This window comes from Struthio camelus, chromosome W, assembly GCF_040807025.1.
Source record: "Struthio camelus isolate bStrCam1 chromosome W, bStrCam1.hap1, whole genome shotgun sequence".
NCBI lineage: Eukaryota > Metazoa > Chordata > Aves > Struthioniformes > Struthionidae > Struthio > Struthio camelus.
In genome coordinates, this window is record NC_090981.1 from 44,031,381 (window position 1) to 44,047,940 (window position 16,560).

The 16,560-nt window shown below is 35.9% G+C and overlaps 1 protein-coding gene across 3 annotated transcripts in view; it reads left to right on the forward strand.

Annotated features, from left to right (window-relative positions):
• LOC104152956 (junction-mediating and -regulatory protein) overlaps positions 1-15,329 on the forward strand; it is a 65,654-nt gene extending 50,325 nt beyond the window's left edge. The window contains exons 8-11 of one of the 3 annotated variants that reach the window (XR_696101.2): positions 1,613-1,708; positions 2,993-3,545; positions 6,066-7,249; positions 9,845-15,329. Coding sequence is in view for 2 of the 3 variants with exons in the window: in XM_009688577.2 (XP_009686872.2) it covers positions 1,613-1,708; positions 2,993-3,545; positions 6,066-6,373 (957 nt within the window). In the remaining variant the exon portion in view is untranslated. Of the gene's footprint in view, positions 1-1,612; positions 1,709-2,992; positions 3,546-6,065 lie in introns of all 3 variants that reach the window. The other 2 variants (XM_009688577.2, XM_009688578.2) reach the window with 2 other exon arrangements.
• Positions 15,330-16,560: the final 1,231 nt, after the last annotated feature.

Sequence of the window (16,560 nt, forward strand, 5' to 3'; positions counted from 1 at the left end):
CTTTCATTAGCAGTTTTCAGTGATAGCTGTTTTAAACAGATGATGTGTGTCCTTGACCTTTGGACCATGGACTTCTGTGCCATGTTATGCTGGTGAGAGGGAGTATATAGCTATGTTAAGATGACACTGAAACTCAGCAAATAAAACAGTTCATCAATAGCAGGCTCACAGTCTAAGTGATTACTGTTAGGCTAAGGGCACATGCAGAGCTTGTTAACATTTGCACACAGACGATTCTGGACATCTCTGAGTACAGCATCAGATATGCTGAAACGAGTAAAGACACCTTACATATTTATTTTTGCATGGTAATAAGATTATTCGTTATTTTTCTTTCACTTTGTTTTTAACAACAAAAAATCATTTGAATGTGTTTTGTAAAGTATGTAGTTCCAAATGTGTGCTCCATGACTCTCTGAGCAGTCTCATCACAGAAAATAAGCAGTTAGTCCAACTGTTGTGTTGTACATAATAGACTTTGTCTTAAAGAGCATTCAAATTCTGGGTGAGGTCTTGGGAGCTGATATAGTATCAATATTTAATAATGATGACTTTGTCAAAGATGCATTGAAATCCAAGTCTTTTTAATTCAGGCTCCAATTAGATCAGTGAAAGTGATTCTATTTCATTCTTATACATTTTTAACATTGATACATTTGTTCAGGGAGTCAGCTGCATAATTTATTTTATGAAAAGCCTACTTGTGAAAGACAATACGAATTGGCGTACTCTTTCAGGAACTTCGAACAATAAAGCAAAGGACTTTGCTATGTGGATTGCAATTCATTTATCACTTTTAAAACTAAGAAACTTCTTCACTGTGAGGGTGACAGAGCACTGGAACAGGTTGCCCAGAGAGGTGGTGGAGTCTCCTTCGCTGGAGATATTCAAAACCCGTCTGGATGTGATCCTGGGCAATATGCTCTAGGTGACCCTGCTTGAGCAGGGAGGTTGGACTAGATGATCTCCAGAGGTCCCTTCCAACCTAAACGATTCTGTGATTCTGTGTGATTATTTAGACAAGGTTACAGAAAATCAGTGTGGATTAAATAATGACATGTTAAGTTCATTCGATACAAAACTTTAGTCTACCATTATAACTTTATTATAATAATTTACTTCAAAAATGTGCTAAATATTGTCTTCAGAATTTTGTGGCACTGAGTTCTGTAGTTTCTTGCGCTGTGAAGATACTAATATTACTTGTTTTAAATGTGCACCCTTAAGATTATTATCCTTTTGTTCCTGGTATGAGAAAAAATGAATACTGATTTGCTCTCTGCCTAGTTTACACCATTTTAGTTCATGCTGTTATTCAATTGATAAATTGTTATTTATCATCTTTTAGGATAAAAAGTTCTAATGTTTTTTCAGTCCTTCTTTATTGCGTTTCATGTTTCTTCAAGGTTATAAAATATGAAATACATAGTAGCTTTTTTTTCTTTTAAGGGAAAACAAAGGCAAAGCTTTGAAGTTCAGAAATATGTTTATTAGAGAAGAGATTGTTAGGTAGTTCCTAACAATTAGAAGAAGAGTTATTTTAATTCATTTTTATATGTTAAACATAGCACTGGTTGTAGTGTCCAACATATTTTCCATATATTTTTTTCAGAAGAGAGATCAACTACAAGAAGAAGAGGAAAGAAAGAGTTCCTGGGTTAGTCAGGAGCGACAGAAAACACTGGACAGACTTCGCACATTTAAACAGGTAACAGAAGAAGAGTTATTCTTCTTTTCCACCATTTTCTTTTGAAGAGGAAATTTTCACCGCATTCCAGGAGCGCACAGAATAATTGAATAATTAACTGTTCTTTAGAAAATTTACGAAAGGGTAGGGCATTGGTGGCAGCGAAGTTCTCTGGCCATTGCCTTCCCAGTGCTCTGATAAGCTTCTGTTTGCTGTCATATGTATGCATTGTGACAAGGCATTTAGCACACTTTCCTAGCAGAAGTATAATCTAAATGATAATTCCCACAAAGAGCGTTATCATCTGGCATACACCCAGCCACTCCCACTGCTTCTTACAACACCTGCCAATTCCTGGCCCTCCCTGTTACAATCTAAGTATCAGAAAAGGAATAGAAGATGGAGAGAAGGAGAGGGAATGAGGAGAGGGATGAAAGTGCAAGAAAACAGAGACCGTATTAATTAGTGAAGAAAACTTTTGTTTCTGCTGTGTATGTAATAAAGTACTGGTATGAGAAATTTGATTGCTGGAAAGCTGTATTGCTCAGCAATACCCTTGCTATATCCTTTTTCTTTGTAAGGCTTTTGAAATGCATAGCCTCTGTAAATTAAAGCAAGGTTACTTATTACAATCAGCACCTGTTAATTAACTTATTTTGTATATGAATATCTTTATATTGATATGAATTCTATTGCTTTGGGCCTGCCACAATGTTTAAAATGTTTTAGAGCTGGCTTTCAGAAGTAGTTTTTACTTTTGCATAAAAATGGCTATGGGTGCAACTGTAATTTGAAAAGACGGGTTGCAAATTTAGGAACTAAATTAAAAACACTTTGGAAATTCTCAGAATGTTTGATGTTTTCAAGAGATACCTTATTAAGTGGTAAGATTCACAGCAAAGACCAGTGCATCAGCAGGTCAGAGAGGACTTTGTTGCAGAGACAAACATTGGCCAGTTTTATAAAAGGGAAGCAAGAGGTAATTTTGAATTTTAGTTTTCAGAAAAAACACTATTTCAAATAATGAATGTGGTTCTTAATGAAATCCCATTTTTAACCCATGTCCCTGGCTAGACCAGCCAGATCTAAGTTATGGCTTAACTAAGAATAAAAATTAAGAAAATGAATCATTTTTGCATAGAAGTGAGGATATTCTTGCTTTGTTTTTAACTCTAGAGCAACAAGAATGAAAATATTTACCTGAATTTTGCTCATCAGAAAGGCAAAGCCTATTGACAGTTACTTAGTATCTAAAATAGCGTGTTGCATGTACTTATCTAATTGTAAATATCCGCTTCACTTTAGCGGTACCCTGGGCAAGTAATACTTAAGTCAACCAGACTACGACTGGCTCATGCAAGAAGAAAATGTACAGGCAGCTCAATATCCTCTGTAGGTCAGCCTCAATCTTTGCCAGCAACCATACAACCCCAAGAGAAGAGTGAAGAGGTGGAACTGGAAAACGTAGTTCAGTCTTTGCAAGCACAGGAGTCCAGAAGCTTAGAACAACTTCAAGATGTTTTGTTACCTCCGAATGGTGTTACCTCTGAACTGCCTCTTGTTAGTACTTCTCCACTCATTAGTAATGAGCTTCAACCAGAGACTGTTACTGTAGTACCGCTCCCTCCCCCTTTGCCTCCGCCACCTCCACCTCCACCCCCACCTCTGCCCTCCAAGGAAGATGCCACCAAATCCTTAGAGAAAACCGACAGCCTTGTTAAACGGCAGAGCGAGGAGAAGGGAGTCCAGCACTCTTCCAGTGTCCCAACAGCACATCTGTTTGACAGTAGTCAGCTAGTCAGTGCCAAGAAGAAGCTTAAGAAGACGGGTGATCTAGAGGGTTTACAGAGGAGGAGAGGTAATGTTTTTGTTTCCATATATTTAGATGTAATGTACCAATTCCTCTTTTGAATTGCTATATAGAGAAGTGTGTACTCTGATTTATAAAATATTAATGCAAAAATTGTTAAATCCTTTTCAGCAGCTGAAGACTGCTGGCAACTCAAACAAATGTTAGAACCTTTATGACAGTGTACTGTGTACTTGTTCAGTTAAACAGAAAAAGCTTATGAAAGGGATTATGTGATAGACCATGTTCTACTACCTCGAAGAGGGAGCTAAGCACTGGCTCAAAGAATTTTTTTCCATCTTGTTTGCAGTTAGCACCACAAATAGGATGTGCTTCCTCTGAGGGTTCAGTGTTTTTCAGTAACAGAATTTAACATAATTTATGACCTGGTGAACTGACTACCTGGCTTGGTACATAGGGAAACCCTGAGAATGCTTTCTCCAGGGTTTCTCCAAATTTTTGTCCAAAAATCCACAAAACCTCAAGTCTCCTGAGAGCTGAGTGACCATGTATACATTTAACAACAATTAAGAAATAAATCTGTAATCATTCAGCAAGGCATGTTAAGAAAAGAGCTGAAAGATCAACAGGAAACTGAGGTGAGTGGATAGAGCACAAGGCTGAGGTGAGAGATCTGTTACAAATTCATTATGCAATTCTATGCTAATTATTTTTAACCATCTGTTTATCCTTTGTCCCATATATAAAATGAGGAGAACGATATCTGTGCTTGAAATTCATAATCTTGATGTTTAGATGAAAAACACTATATTAGAGCAAAGATTTTATTTGAAAATCAGTGATGGGATTTTTTAAAGCACTCAGCTGCAATATTTCACTGAAAGTCACGGAAAAAAGGTGTGTTGCGTGGGCCTTGATTCACATTAGTGTAATATGATTGGAATAACCATTACTTTTAATAAAAAGTTCCGCATAGCTTTGTCACTTACAACTACAGGAAACAGTTGACATTTTCACTCATCCAGATGAAATCAAAATTAGAATTTTTTTTGTCTTACCAGATAGAAACAGGTATGTTTCCTCTAGAATTCTTAAATCCCTGAAATATTTGAAGCAACTGAATAGTAATAATAATCCAGAACTGTTAAGTTCTTAAGAGCCTTGCAGGTTGCAGGTATAGTGTTTTAAGTCCATTATTAATTTTGATGCTGCTGTGCTCCTTTTTTCTTTTTCTGGGGTCCTGTTGCTTGTTTTTCTGATACTGTTTCTCCACTAATTCAGCTGTGGATATATGACCCATTTTATCTGTCAATTTTATATAAAATGTGTATTGTGTGGGCAATTTGATATACATCATAAAATGGCAAACAAAATCAAATTACATCCTCCCTCTTGAGAGTATTGTTAGTATCCGCACCTGCGCTCTACCTGCTGCTCTCTATTCCATAAGTTTTAGTATAATGTTGCAAACCTCTTCAGAAATTTCTCTCTCTCCTTTGACAGATGAATGTTTTAAGATCTTTCTTTTCCCCTTCAAACATACAGTCCTTTTTAATTCTTCCAGTCTATTCCTGTCAGTGCCCTTAGGCAAATGGACAAAGTCCACTCATAAATGCAAAAGAAGTTTTAAAAATGTATTCTACAACAGACACAGAAGAACTGGAGATGGATATTCATCTATTGATTGATATATGTTGCGTTTTGTATGTGCTATCTTGGCGCTAGCTAGTTTGCAGTGTTGTACCATGAGTATTATATCACATTCTCTGACGTAGAGATCTTGCCTGCTTCCAGCTCTTCAAAGAGCTAAAGCCTGATTTTATTTCTGCAGCGGACTAGTTTCAGGTGTGTGATAAAAGGAAAGACTGGTGATAAAATAATAACTGTCACTTCTCTGCTTTCAATAATTATGAGGGAAGGGAAGTTTATCTGGGCATACACTGTGAGCAGGTGCCGATACATACCTGAATCGAAAGCTCTGCACTGAAAGTGGAGGAGCAGAAAATTATATGCTGTTGCAGTTGACCATACTGCTGCTTCCCTCAATGGCACAGAGCAGTGGTCCTGTAGTTAGATAAAATCAGCTACAAAATGCAAGTGATGAGGCTGTAGGTTCTCCTCTGTGCTTGTATTTCTGTGACTGCACAGTCCAATACTTAGGATACACGCTTATTATCTAAGTTTTGGTGTCCGGAAGTAGAAAGCAAGACACATTTTAATAGTTTTATTCATTGCAGCCATTTTGATTTTCCTGACTGCAAAGAGGAAAGTCGTCTCGTCCAAGAGTTCTACTTCATACCTGGTGTGAGGTTACTTGGTTTCAGAAATTATATTTGTCTGTATAATCCACTCTTGACCTGGTAATGGGAAAGATAAATTTGGAGGCTAAAACCAAAATACAGCTACAGAATGATAAAATGGAAAATACTAGTCTCCTTTATACTTATGGTATGGAACTGTTGCATTAATTGCATGTGGCTACTTTTTGTTCTGTAGGAAATATAAATTAAGACCCCAGCTGAATAAATTTAGTAAAAATAATACTCAAAGTCTTTTGATTTACTGCAGTGAGTTCCCCGATGGATGAAGTACTGGCTTCCTTGAAGCGTGGTAGCTTTCACTTAAGAAAAGTTGAGCAGAGAAGTCTCCCTCCCTTTCCTGATGAAGATGATAGCAATAACATCTTGGCACAGATCAGGAAAGGGGTGAAACTGAAGAAAGTGCAGAAAGATGTTTTGAGAGAATCTTTCACAATTCTGCCTGATACTGACCCTCTGACAAGGAGCATCCATGAAGCATTGCGACGAATTAAGGAAGCATCACCTGAATCAGAGGATGAAGAGGAGAGTTTGCCTTGCACAGACTGGGAAAATTAACCTGTAATTAACCTACATTTTAAAAAAATTATTTCTTCAACACTTTTTGTATAACAATAGCTGCTAAGCCTCAGGTTATGCATTCTAGGAGACTTAGTATGAATGCAGCTAAACTGTCCTTGACCTCCAACCTGATAAAAGTGCAAATATGAATTTAGTATCACTGACTTTTTAAAGGAATTTGAGGTTTATAGTAAGAAAAAACTTTTTTTAGGCACTATCTTAGCCTTTTTTTAATTTGAATACTTTTGCCGAATATTAACAGAACTGCTCCTGTAAAAAGCTCTATTTTATTTAGTAAATTGAAGGGACTGTTTGCAGCTTACAAAAAGCTTTTAAAAGCTTTTAAGTAACAAAGCAGCACAATCACTCCTGGACACACCCTATACTTCAAATATTTTGTAATTGCTTCTGGCATCGTAAAAAACGTAGCATGTTAAACACCTCAGATCGAATAGCTCCAAGTCAAGGATGATTAAATTTGACTACTGAGCACGCTGAAATCTCCTTGGTTCTTACCTTGTGTGGCTGGCCCTTTGATAGCTTGCTTTCCAGTGTGTGAAGACTTTGACTTCATTACATTTCGAGACTATAAACAGTAAATATACGAATACAATTTACACTTCTGCTATTCATGCAAGTCCCATGAACTTACATTATATTAAACTACAGTGCCTCAAAGTTATAGATATTAGATTTCAGCAAATTAAGTTAATGACTTCAGAACCAAGCAGAAATTGGCAAGAGATGAAGTTTTCAAAACTTAATCTCTTAGTAGTAGCAGTAATAGCAGAGAGATTCTTGATTACAACCGCATACAGCGCTGTTCCTCTGTGGTGGTTCTCTTCTGCTCCTGGCACACGGATGAAATTAAGTGTAAGTCAAGGGTTCCAGTAAACTTTTTTGCAAGTATCTAAAATTTGGAGAAAAGAGATGTATGACAATCTGTAAAGAATTTAAAAATCTGTTCAGAAATCAAAGGATATTTCAAGAGAATGGAAAACAAATATTTATAAACCTTGCAATGCATCTAGCAGTAGGAAGAAGATAAAGTTTTTGAGTGTTTATGGGGAGGCAATTCTAGCCTGGTTAGTTATTACCATAGCTGGGGAGTGACTATCGATAAAGTGCTACAGCAGTTTAAAAAGTGATGGTGACTTACCCCATCATCTCCTGTATGTTGCGCTGATTATAAAGTACTGTGTTTCAAACTGTGCTATTGGTATGCTGTTTTCAAATACTACATTCTAAATTTTGAAAAAAGAAAATAAATGTTGCCTTTATTTCCTCATGAACTAGCCACGGACCACCCTAGTAATTTAATACTATTTACTCACGGCATGCTTCTTCTATACCAAATGTACTGCTAGTTTTGGACTTGGAAATTCAGGAGTGGAGTTGCACTTAACTCTTGCTGAAACTCATAGTGAAAGCAGTTCTGCTTGGATCTAACTGTAGTCACTGACCACTCTAACTTTTTATATTATTTGCATACGGAAAACTCCCACTGCCACAGCCATTCAGCAGTTAAGTCATAGCTAAAATAAGAAAAGACATACCTTGGAATTAACTTGACTTTCTCAGCGCATTCATTCTCTTTTAATTTCCTAGATATTGACCAAATTTAAACGTTGTGATTTGACTTTGTGGTTTTAGTAAACCTAACTTATTCCTTAGGATCTTGTTTGCGTTTTTAATAAGAATACTCTTTAATACCATAGGACATAAACATGGAAGGAGTTTATCCAAGAGTGGTTTTGAATTGTTTTAATCTAATTGGTGGACCTTTAAACATTTTCCAGGGGAAGTGTAGCCTCTTGTAGAAGTCTTATGTATTCCTTGCTGGATGATATACTTGCGTATGGGTTTTTTACCTTTTGCAGTCCTTTAGAAGGAAGTCGGAGTGCAGGTTGAAAGTCACTGCTATGAAGTACCTTTAGTGCACCAACTGCTATCTCCTTTTCAAGACATACTGTGTTGAATGTAAGGTATTTTACCAGTCCACAGTTATGACATTTTCCCCCTTTAAGGGTGCCGTCCTGCCAAATGCTGAGGTCCCTTGAACTGAGTGGGACCTAAGGCAGTATGCGCTGCTGGAGTTTTGAGTGTGCTCCTTGGAGATTTTTCACACGTCTGGGACTTGCCTTCTCTCACCAACATCATATTTTTATTATGAAAATAATGTAGTTAGATGAGATTATTTAACAGATAGCACAGATGATTTAAAAAAAAGGTATAAAAAAGCTAGCAAGTTAGAAAGTAAAAGCTTAGCCATACAGTGGAAGCGTACAAAATAATCTGATGTTAGGAACAGAGGGACTGTGAAATTCAGTTGAATAAGTACTTTTCACGTAGATGCGTGTGCTTACTTGAACGTATAAACTGATTACTGAGAATTCATTACACAAGAATAAAATCTATTAGAAGTCTTTTGCAGAAATTGCAGAAATATTTTTTAACTATAAATTTAGCAGTTTAATACCGTGCTTTATTAAAAAGATTGATCTGTTGATTTGTAAACTGTATGTTCTACACACAAAAAAAAAGTTGCGTAGCAATTTTAGATAGAAAACAGTCATACAAAAGTATACGGGCACGTACATTACATAGTTTAATATATATAAATCCTTATTGGCTAAGTGTAATGTAATTATTTGCCTTAAGAATGAAAGTTAAATCTGATATAATGATGTATGTTTATCAAATGCAGAAAAGTGTCTTAAATTGTATGCAGCAGTGGAAAAGGAGAATATTAACAATGCAGGACTAATAGGCTGAAGTGATTTCTTTAATTATTGAAGTTTGGAGACAGAATAATAGTAAGTGATTGCTACAGGCATTTTAGTTATCTCTTGTATTGCCTGCTTTGTGAGTTAATGTCTACATAAATTTACGTGACTGCCTTTTTAAGAGCAGTTTCTTCCTTACAGTCACACTAAACCATGTTCAGAAATACTGAGGCATTTTGTGTATCAGCTGAACAAGCAGCATAAAGATGCAGTAGTTCTGTATGAAAAAACAGAAAATCATTGGTTATCAAAAGTAGCCTGAGTCCTTCTGTGTGCATATACATAGTGGTGGTACCCACAAATGCCAGTAGTGCATTTCGAGTACTCTGCTCTAGGTGATGTGAAGTCTGGGTTCCTGGGAGTAATGGACAAAGTAGCTGGGTGAAGAAAAGACCTTTTACTCTCTATGGTCTTCAACTGCAGTATTTCAGGCCTCTCCAAGCTCTAATGTGTGTTCATTGCCAACGCCACTGTAAGGCAAAAGAAGCTGTGGTCATACTCGGTGTGTCCTGGCTCCTGAGCCAGCGTCGTTACACTGGGAGCAAAGAGAGAATCGAGGCTTTTAGCGGCCCTGCTCAGTATTGCATGCTTGGAATTGCCTGATGCATTGAACAGCGGGGATTGTTCAGCTGCTTAGCTTTTCAGCAGTTCCTCTTGTTTTTGTTTTTGTTTTTTTAAACAGGTGATTCACAACCACTGAAGTGAGAAAAGAGACCCCAGTTGAAGATTACTTTTCCTCTTCATTTCTGAAAATTCAGAGCCAGCAGTTTTGACCATCAATTCCACAGTAGGCTTTCTTTGGCAAAGAAATAGGCTTTCTTTGGCAAATGATTCAGTATGTGGAAAAAACAGCCTGAAATGTGAATTTTCAGGTCACTTTTTTCTTTAATTTGTTCCAAAAATTCTGGGTTGTACAGGAAGCTAACTTGTTTAGATGTGCATTTTATATAATCAAGAAGAAAAGATCATCAAGATGCTTTACCAGTTCTTAAGCACTTTTAATATTTGTGTTAATGATGTGTGGCCAGTTAAGTGAGGGGGGATTACTGAGTGGGGAGAAAACTTCTTGTTAGAGTAACTTTGGGCTTCGGTTAAAACATCAAAACAGCTGTAAAACCTACCCTTCACTGCACTGAATATATCATCTGCTTGAAAACTGACTAAATAGCTCTTTGCAGCAACGCTTGCTATGTAGCAGTGTGGTATTACAGAAAAGAGCAGAATTCCTAGTTTACCGGGAGAGTTGCACTACAGTAGCTGAAATTCAGTATTGTGCAACTAAGATTTTTTTCTTCTTAGTGTGAAGAAGTGTATGTCAGTACGAAAAATAACAAACGACTACAGCATAATGAGAATTAAGTGTTGAATTCAGTACATATTCAAGAGTTTGTTTGCTTCCAACATGGTACATTTAGCAAGGCATACTGCAGCACCTTTTTTGAAGGTCTTACGTAGTCTTAGACCTTTTTAAAGTAGACATTTCCATGCTTTTTAAAAATATTATTTAGCTATGCTGAACCAAGTTAAGTATACTTTATTCAGTTGTTATAAGAAGCAATATTTTGTAATTTCATACTTAAAATTATTTTTCTCTGGCTAGAAATGGCTTTTGTTTGATTACTTGTAAGTAGCCTTCTTTAAAAAAAGATCAGAACACTTAACCATACTGATACTTCAGTTGTGAAAATTATGCTTCTCTTGTTGGTTTTTATTATTCCCTTTAGTGGCTGCATAAATATTTCTGTTTCATACCCAAAAGCCTGTTAGCTGAAAAACAAGTTTCCTTTTGACCCTGTTGTTGTTTGTTTTTGTTTTTGTTATTTTTTTAGAAGGAGAGTTACAACTTCTCTGCAGTGTATACCTGGAAATAACCTTAAATTTCATGACTAATGGCTGCAGGCAGCTGCTCTTATGATATTACAATATTAAGAGTTATGTCAGTACAGAGATACAAGTAGTCTTGTACCATCTAGAAACTCAACCTCTATTGCAATTTCAAGAAAACTAAGTTTTTGCTAGCATTTATTTTTACTAGCATGACATACACTGTGTTTGGGAAAAATACCATCCCTTTCCTTTATAGGATATGTTCCACTCGCTGTTCCTTTTGTGAAAGATAAATTACTATGTGGATATTTTTTTTTAAGTGGAGTTATGTGTTGCTGCTGTCATATAATGGAACACAGACTGTGTTAATGTTTATAACAGGAGATTTCATGTCTTGCTATTTACTTTTTAAAATAGGAACAGGAGTACACCTTAGCAATAGGTTGAATAACGTAAAGGAACCTCAGATCTTGGACCCTTCAGCTGTTTTGCTGTGGCTGTCCTGAAATTAAAGTTCTATCAAACATCTCAAAAGGATGTCACTTTATCCTTGCTATTGACAGGCATTCTCTTAACCTTGTTGCCTTATTTTTAAAGTTAGTGAACGCTCATTACAAAGCACCTGTGAGCAGCGTTATTTCAGAGTTGTATCAGTTTTGCTGTATGAATTATTTGTCAGGTCTGTGTTCTTCTCTCGTGGGAAGACCAGCTCTATGAAACATCTGACTGTTCCCAGGCTTTCCAAGGACCTGAAAATACAAGATTTTTTTTTTCCTTAGACTGCTTCTACTAACCCAGAGTTGCATGGTGTGGTTGTAAGTAGTCTGATGTTATATTTGGGCAGCAGTTACAGTAATTTCAAAAATTTTCATAATCATTTGACATAGCCTGTACTGAAGGCAGTGGTGTATTTCTGCTCTGCAGTTGTCTGTATTTCCAGTCACACCACTCTTGAAAACTGAATGAATTTATAGCCATAACACAACGCAGAACTATGATTTCGGTGGGTAATTCAGGTGATACAGTTCACGTACAACTTAGTGCTAGATTAATAGTGTTGATTGGGCAACATCTATTTCCATTTTCTCCTGTTTTCTAGTCTGCATTTATATGCCTTACCGCATGCATATGGGACACTGGCAAAATTCCAAGTCAAGGGAAAATATATGATTTAACATAGAGGTGTATCGGTCCTCTTGCACAATGTTTGCGTCCACAGTTTATCACTGTGTTGTGATATATCCAAGTAGCTCCATGCTGTACTGTACTGCAGGGTTTTCAGATTTATTTGCCATGTGATCTGTCAACTTTGCCTTGAAAACGTGTGCATGATTTCAAATAATAATTGTCCTTGATTTGTTTTATACCTAGCTAAAATCTTAGATTCCTGTAATAGCTTAGTTTATAGAAATGGATTTCTCATAGGAACACGTATTTTATGCACACACAAAAATTACTTATGCTGAGCGTAGCAGTTTATATCCATTCCAATTGCCATCTTCAATGTGGAAGATAAATGTTTTCTTTCCACATACTGCTAAAGAAAAAAAAAAATTTAAATTTTCCATGAGTCACTAGATGTCACACTTTCATATAATTCTCTACTTTGGTATAAAAATTGTGCATATGTCGTATATAGGCTAATGCATAAAACTATTCCCATCCTTCTTGGTAATGTGAAGATTTGTAGCCGGGTGGCTAGAGCAGCTAATGGGAAAAGTCTCATGTATATTCACAAGAATCTTAAGTTATGACAATCTTGCATTGAGTTTGGCACCTGTCTAGCTGAGAAAAGCTCTAAAAAAATGTATTGGTGCTTGAGAAATCATAGCAAGCATCAATATGGAAAGGATACTTACTCCTAAATATATGCAAGGAAAGAGCCTCCATGAAAAAAACCTTTCTACACATTTCTGGTATTTGCCATTGTGGCTGGACTTCATTGTTGTGGCTGCGTTGCTCTATTGCTAGACATTTATCTTAAGCAACTTGTCAGCTTTCAGGCTCTCTCCATGCCTGGAAACTTGCTTTCTTTGTTCAAACCAAAACCGTTTAAGTTTAGTATAACAAATCCAGTGAGGTAAAGAGTTAGGATGCATAATGTTTGTTCTATAACTGCATATTTGAGGACTGAAAATCTTTCATGAGTGGGAACAGGAAATGAAATATTAAATTTCTATTAAAATAACTAAAATGTAAGGTAACCAGCAGGAGCCTTTTGATCAGAAATGGAATTTGCATCTACATGAATTTCATTCTCTCCTTCATAGAGGCTCTAGATCCAGTGTTCTTATTTTGTTCACTATTTTACTATGTTTTCATGTTTTAGTTAGAGCTTTCATCTACCCTAAAAAGGCAGCTTATTTTCCTTAAACAACTCTTTCAAGGTTAAAAAAAAATCTGACAGTCTGCATCCAACACCAGATATCTGTAAAAATAAATTAGTATGATCATATGTTGTGTTCTTTTGTGGCTGCATCAGGGGTAGAATTCAACATACTTTGTAAAGAATCATTTTGGCTATGAGCACTATATTCTGTAAAGTCTAATGTTAAAGTAATGACAGGTGTATTATGGAAGATGCAACTTATTGAGAAGAGGAAGCAGAAACTTTTACTGGTTAATGTTACCCTTAATTCCATTTGTTGCACTGAATTTCAAGAGTGTAATTTGTAAATCAAGGTTACTCACCTGTGTAAGCAGATATTATTTTCATTGTAATGCTTATGTAATTACCTTACCTGTATTTATTTTTGGTAATGATTCCATAAGCATGAGCAATATATTGTTATGTTTAGTTCTAGAGAAATAATGTTAAGAACAAGCAAAGATTATTGCAAAGCAAAGGAGTAAGCAGAAGCACCTTACTGGGAGAGCGTGTTGCATAATTTGAACGCTACTGGAGGTGGCCCAGTAGCACATTCTGAACTTGATTGCAAATTGCTCTTTGGTGTAGTAAGCACATTGACATATTGCTATCAATGCTGTAAAAAGTACAGCGATGGCTGTTTTTAACCTATAAATATACTGTAATTTAATTTTTTTCCTACAAAACAATTTATATTTAATTGCTGCCTAATACATGTACTTAAAATTAGAATTTTTAGGAGGGACGAGGGTGGGTGGGCATACCAGTCTATTTTTGGGAGGGGCTGCTGTATATACATGTCTTTGCACTTCCCGTTCAGTTTCACTATTAATCCAAAACCCCCAGCTCTGACTGTGGTCAATCTGCAACCTGACATTTATGTATTTGTATTGTGATTCAGGTCTTCTCTAGTCTGTGGCCCAGAGCTTCAGAATTTGACAGAAAAGGTCGTCTTTCCATTCTCAAATGTGAATGCTCTGATGTACCTCTAATATGGAAAATGACCAAGCAATGAATTTTACTCTGCTGAGTGTAATATCAATGTAGACTATTATTTGAAGCTGATATCTAAGGCTACTACTAACCAGTAGTGTGTCCCTTTGGAAAAAAAATAAGAATGATGATTGCTGTTTTGGTGAGTACAGTCTAACTCTTGACAGTTTATTCAAGAGACTGTCACCAATTCAGTAACTAATTTGCCTTAGACTAGCTTGATTTTTCAGAGTCCTCTAGGAAATTTTTTTGATTTCTGAATTGGGGAATAGGCATTGGGAACTAGGGACACTCACTAACATCTCTCAACATGTTACTGTGGTTGCTATTTAAGTTTTGGATTTCATTTTACATATTTACAAATAACATCATCATAAGATGAAAGCTCAAGAAATACAGACGGCTGCAGATTGTCTTGCGTGAATGAAGCCGGGGAAGGTTAATGAAAACTAACTTCTTTTTTTTAAGCCTGTTGAATAAATGAGAAATAATCAAAGGAAAACTGATTTGCCATTCACTAGCTTTGTGCAATACTATAGGTAGAATCAAACACTAGCACATTGTGCTTGGCTTTAAGAAAGTTCTTTCACACCGTTGTATTCCAAGGACATATTCAATGCATATTTTATTGTAAACGACTGCAAATTTACTATACCTAATAGTGCTCGATGTTCTAAAGTATTAAGCAAAAAGTGTGTTTAAAAAAAAAAGGTAAAAAACTAAGCAAACATTTCTAGCAATACCTAAAAACTAAAAAGTATAACTGTTTGCCTTTTGCTGTTTTTTTTCTTTAGTGCAGCTTTTCTGCCATGCAAGTTTATTGCTGTGTATTTCATGTTTTTTACTATCATGACTCGAGTTTAAACCTGTACACAAGAGTACTGAACTCACCTTCTTGTACATGCGATGTAACATCATACTCACAGTTTTGGTGCTTAAACATGATTCCTTTTTTCTTTATTAAAGGATATTTATTTGACCACTGTCTCATTTTAAATTCAAATGCATACCTACTTTTGAAAAAACATTTCAATACAGTTTAGTTCACACAGAAAATGTCATATGTTCTTCATAGGTTTCCACTGTTATCATTCGTTTAACTCCTCAAGCTGCCTAACTCGGTTATTGCTTTATTGCACATGGTTGTGGCAAAGCTATGCTGCACCAGAAAATAGTTATATTTAGGTAACATCTTTGTAAACTAAGTAACATAAAAGATGAGATTTTATAGAGGAGTCTTGCTTTTAAAGGATGCAGGAGGGTTGAGCTTAAATACAGATCAAAAACATTTTCCATCTCTTAATCAAAAGACAAAAACACTATATGGAAAGAGCAGAAATTTAAACCAAGAAATATTAAGAGCTTAGAACTCTTAATTCTCTTACCTTTTTCGAGCTAACTAGTGGTAATACTGTAACATGAAGAAAGAGCAAGCCTCCAAATGCTATCACTTAATTTAAAAAGATGAGTAACAATGATAACATAAAAGATTAAATCCAAAACATCTAACTTCTCCAATTTGTTTTTTTGTATATGTACAATATAATCATTCAAAAGCAAACGAGATTGCATATGAAGGACTCATATCTTAAAAAGATTTGAAAATACGTCATCTATAAAACCTCAGTTTAGGTTTTCTGTTAAATGTGCCTTTGAGGTTTACTGTATAAATTGCATTGTTTTTGTCTAGGAACATTATTTCTGATTTCAAGTACAGCAGGTGCAGTTCTGGCTGGGGCTTCTGTGACGCCAGAGTGAGTATGAAGTTGTATTGCAGTGTTTGCATGTTGAGAGACATGAGTCTCTCACCCCCTAAGACTTTACCAGCTACTCTAGCAGGAGGAGATAGTCAACTGACCTAATGAAATGCTGGTTTGAGTTGGTTAAAAAGATGCAAATAAAACCCCAAGGCCTTTCTGTCAGAAAGATTTCTGGTGCAATTTATGGACAGTGCCTTTAAAAGGGTCTTTGACATTTTCCATGGTTAAGAATTGTGACAGCCTGAACACAGCCGTCATGCTGGGTACTTCTGTAACGCACTGTATTTATACAATAACTTTGAGTGTTTTGAAGAGTTTTACCTTTTTATTCTGGGGGGAAAAGAAACCAAAAATACACAGCTGATCATTTCTCAGACTACATTTGTCTGTTTTTTCTTTTATTTTCTTTATTTTCTATTTTTTATTCTTCTTTCTTTTTTTCTTTTTTTA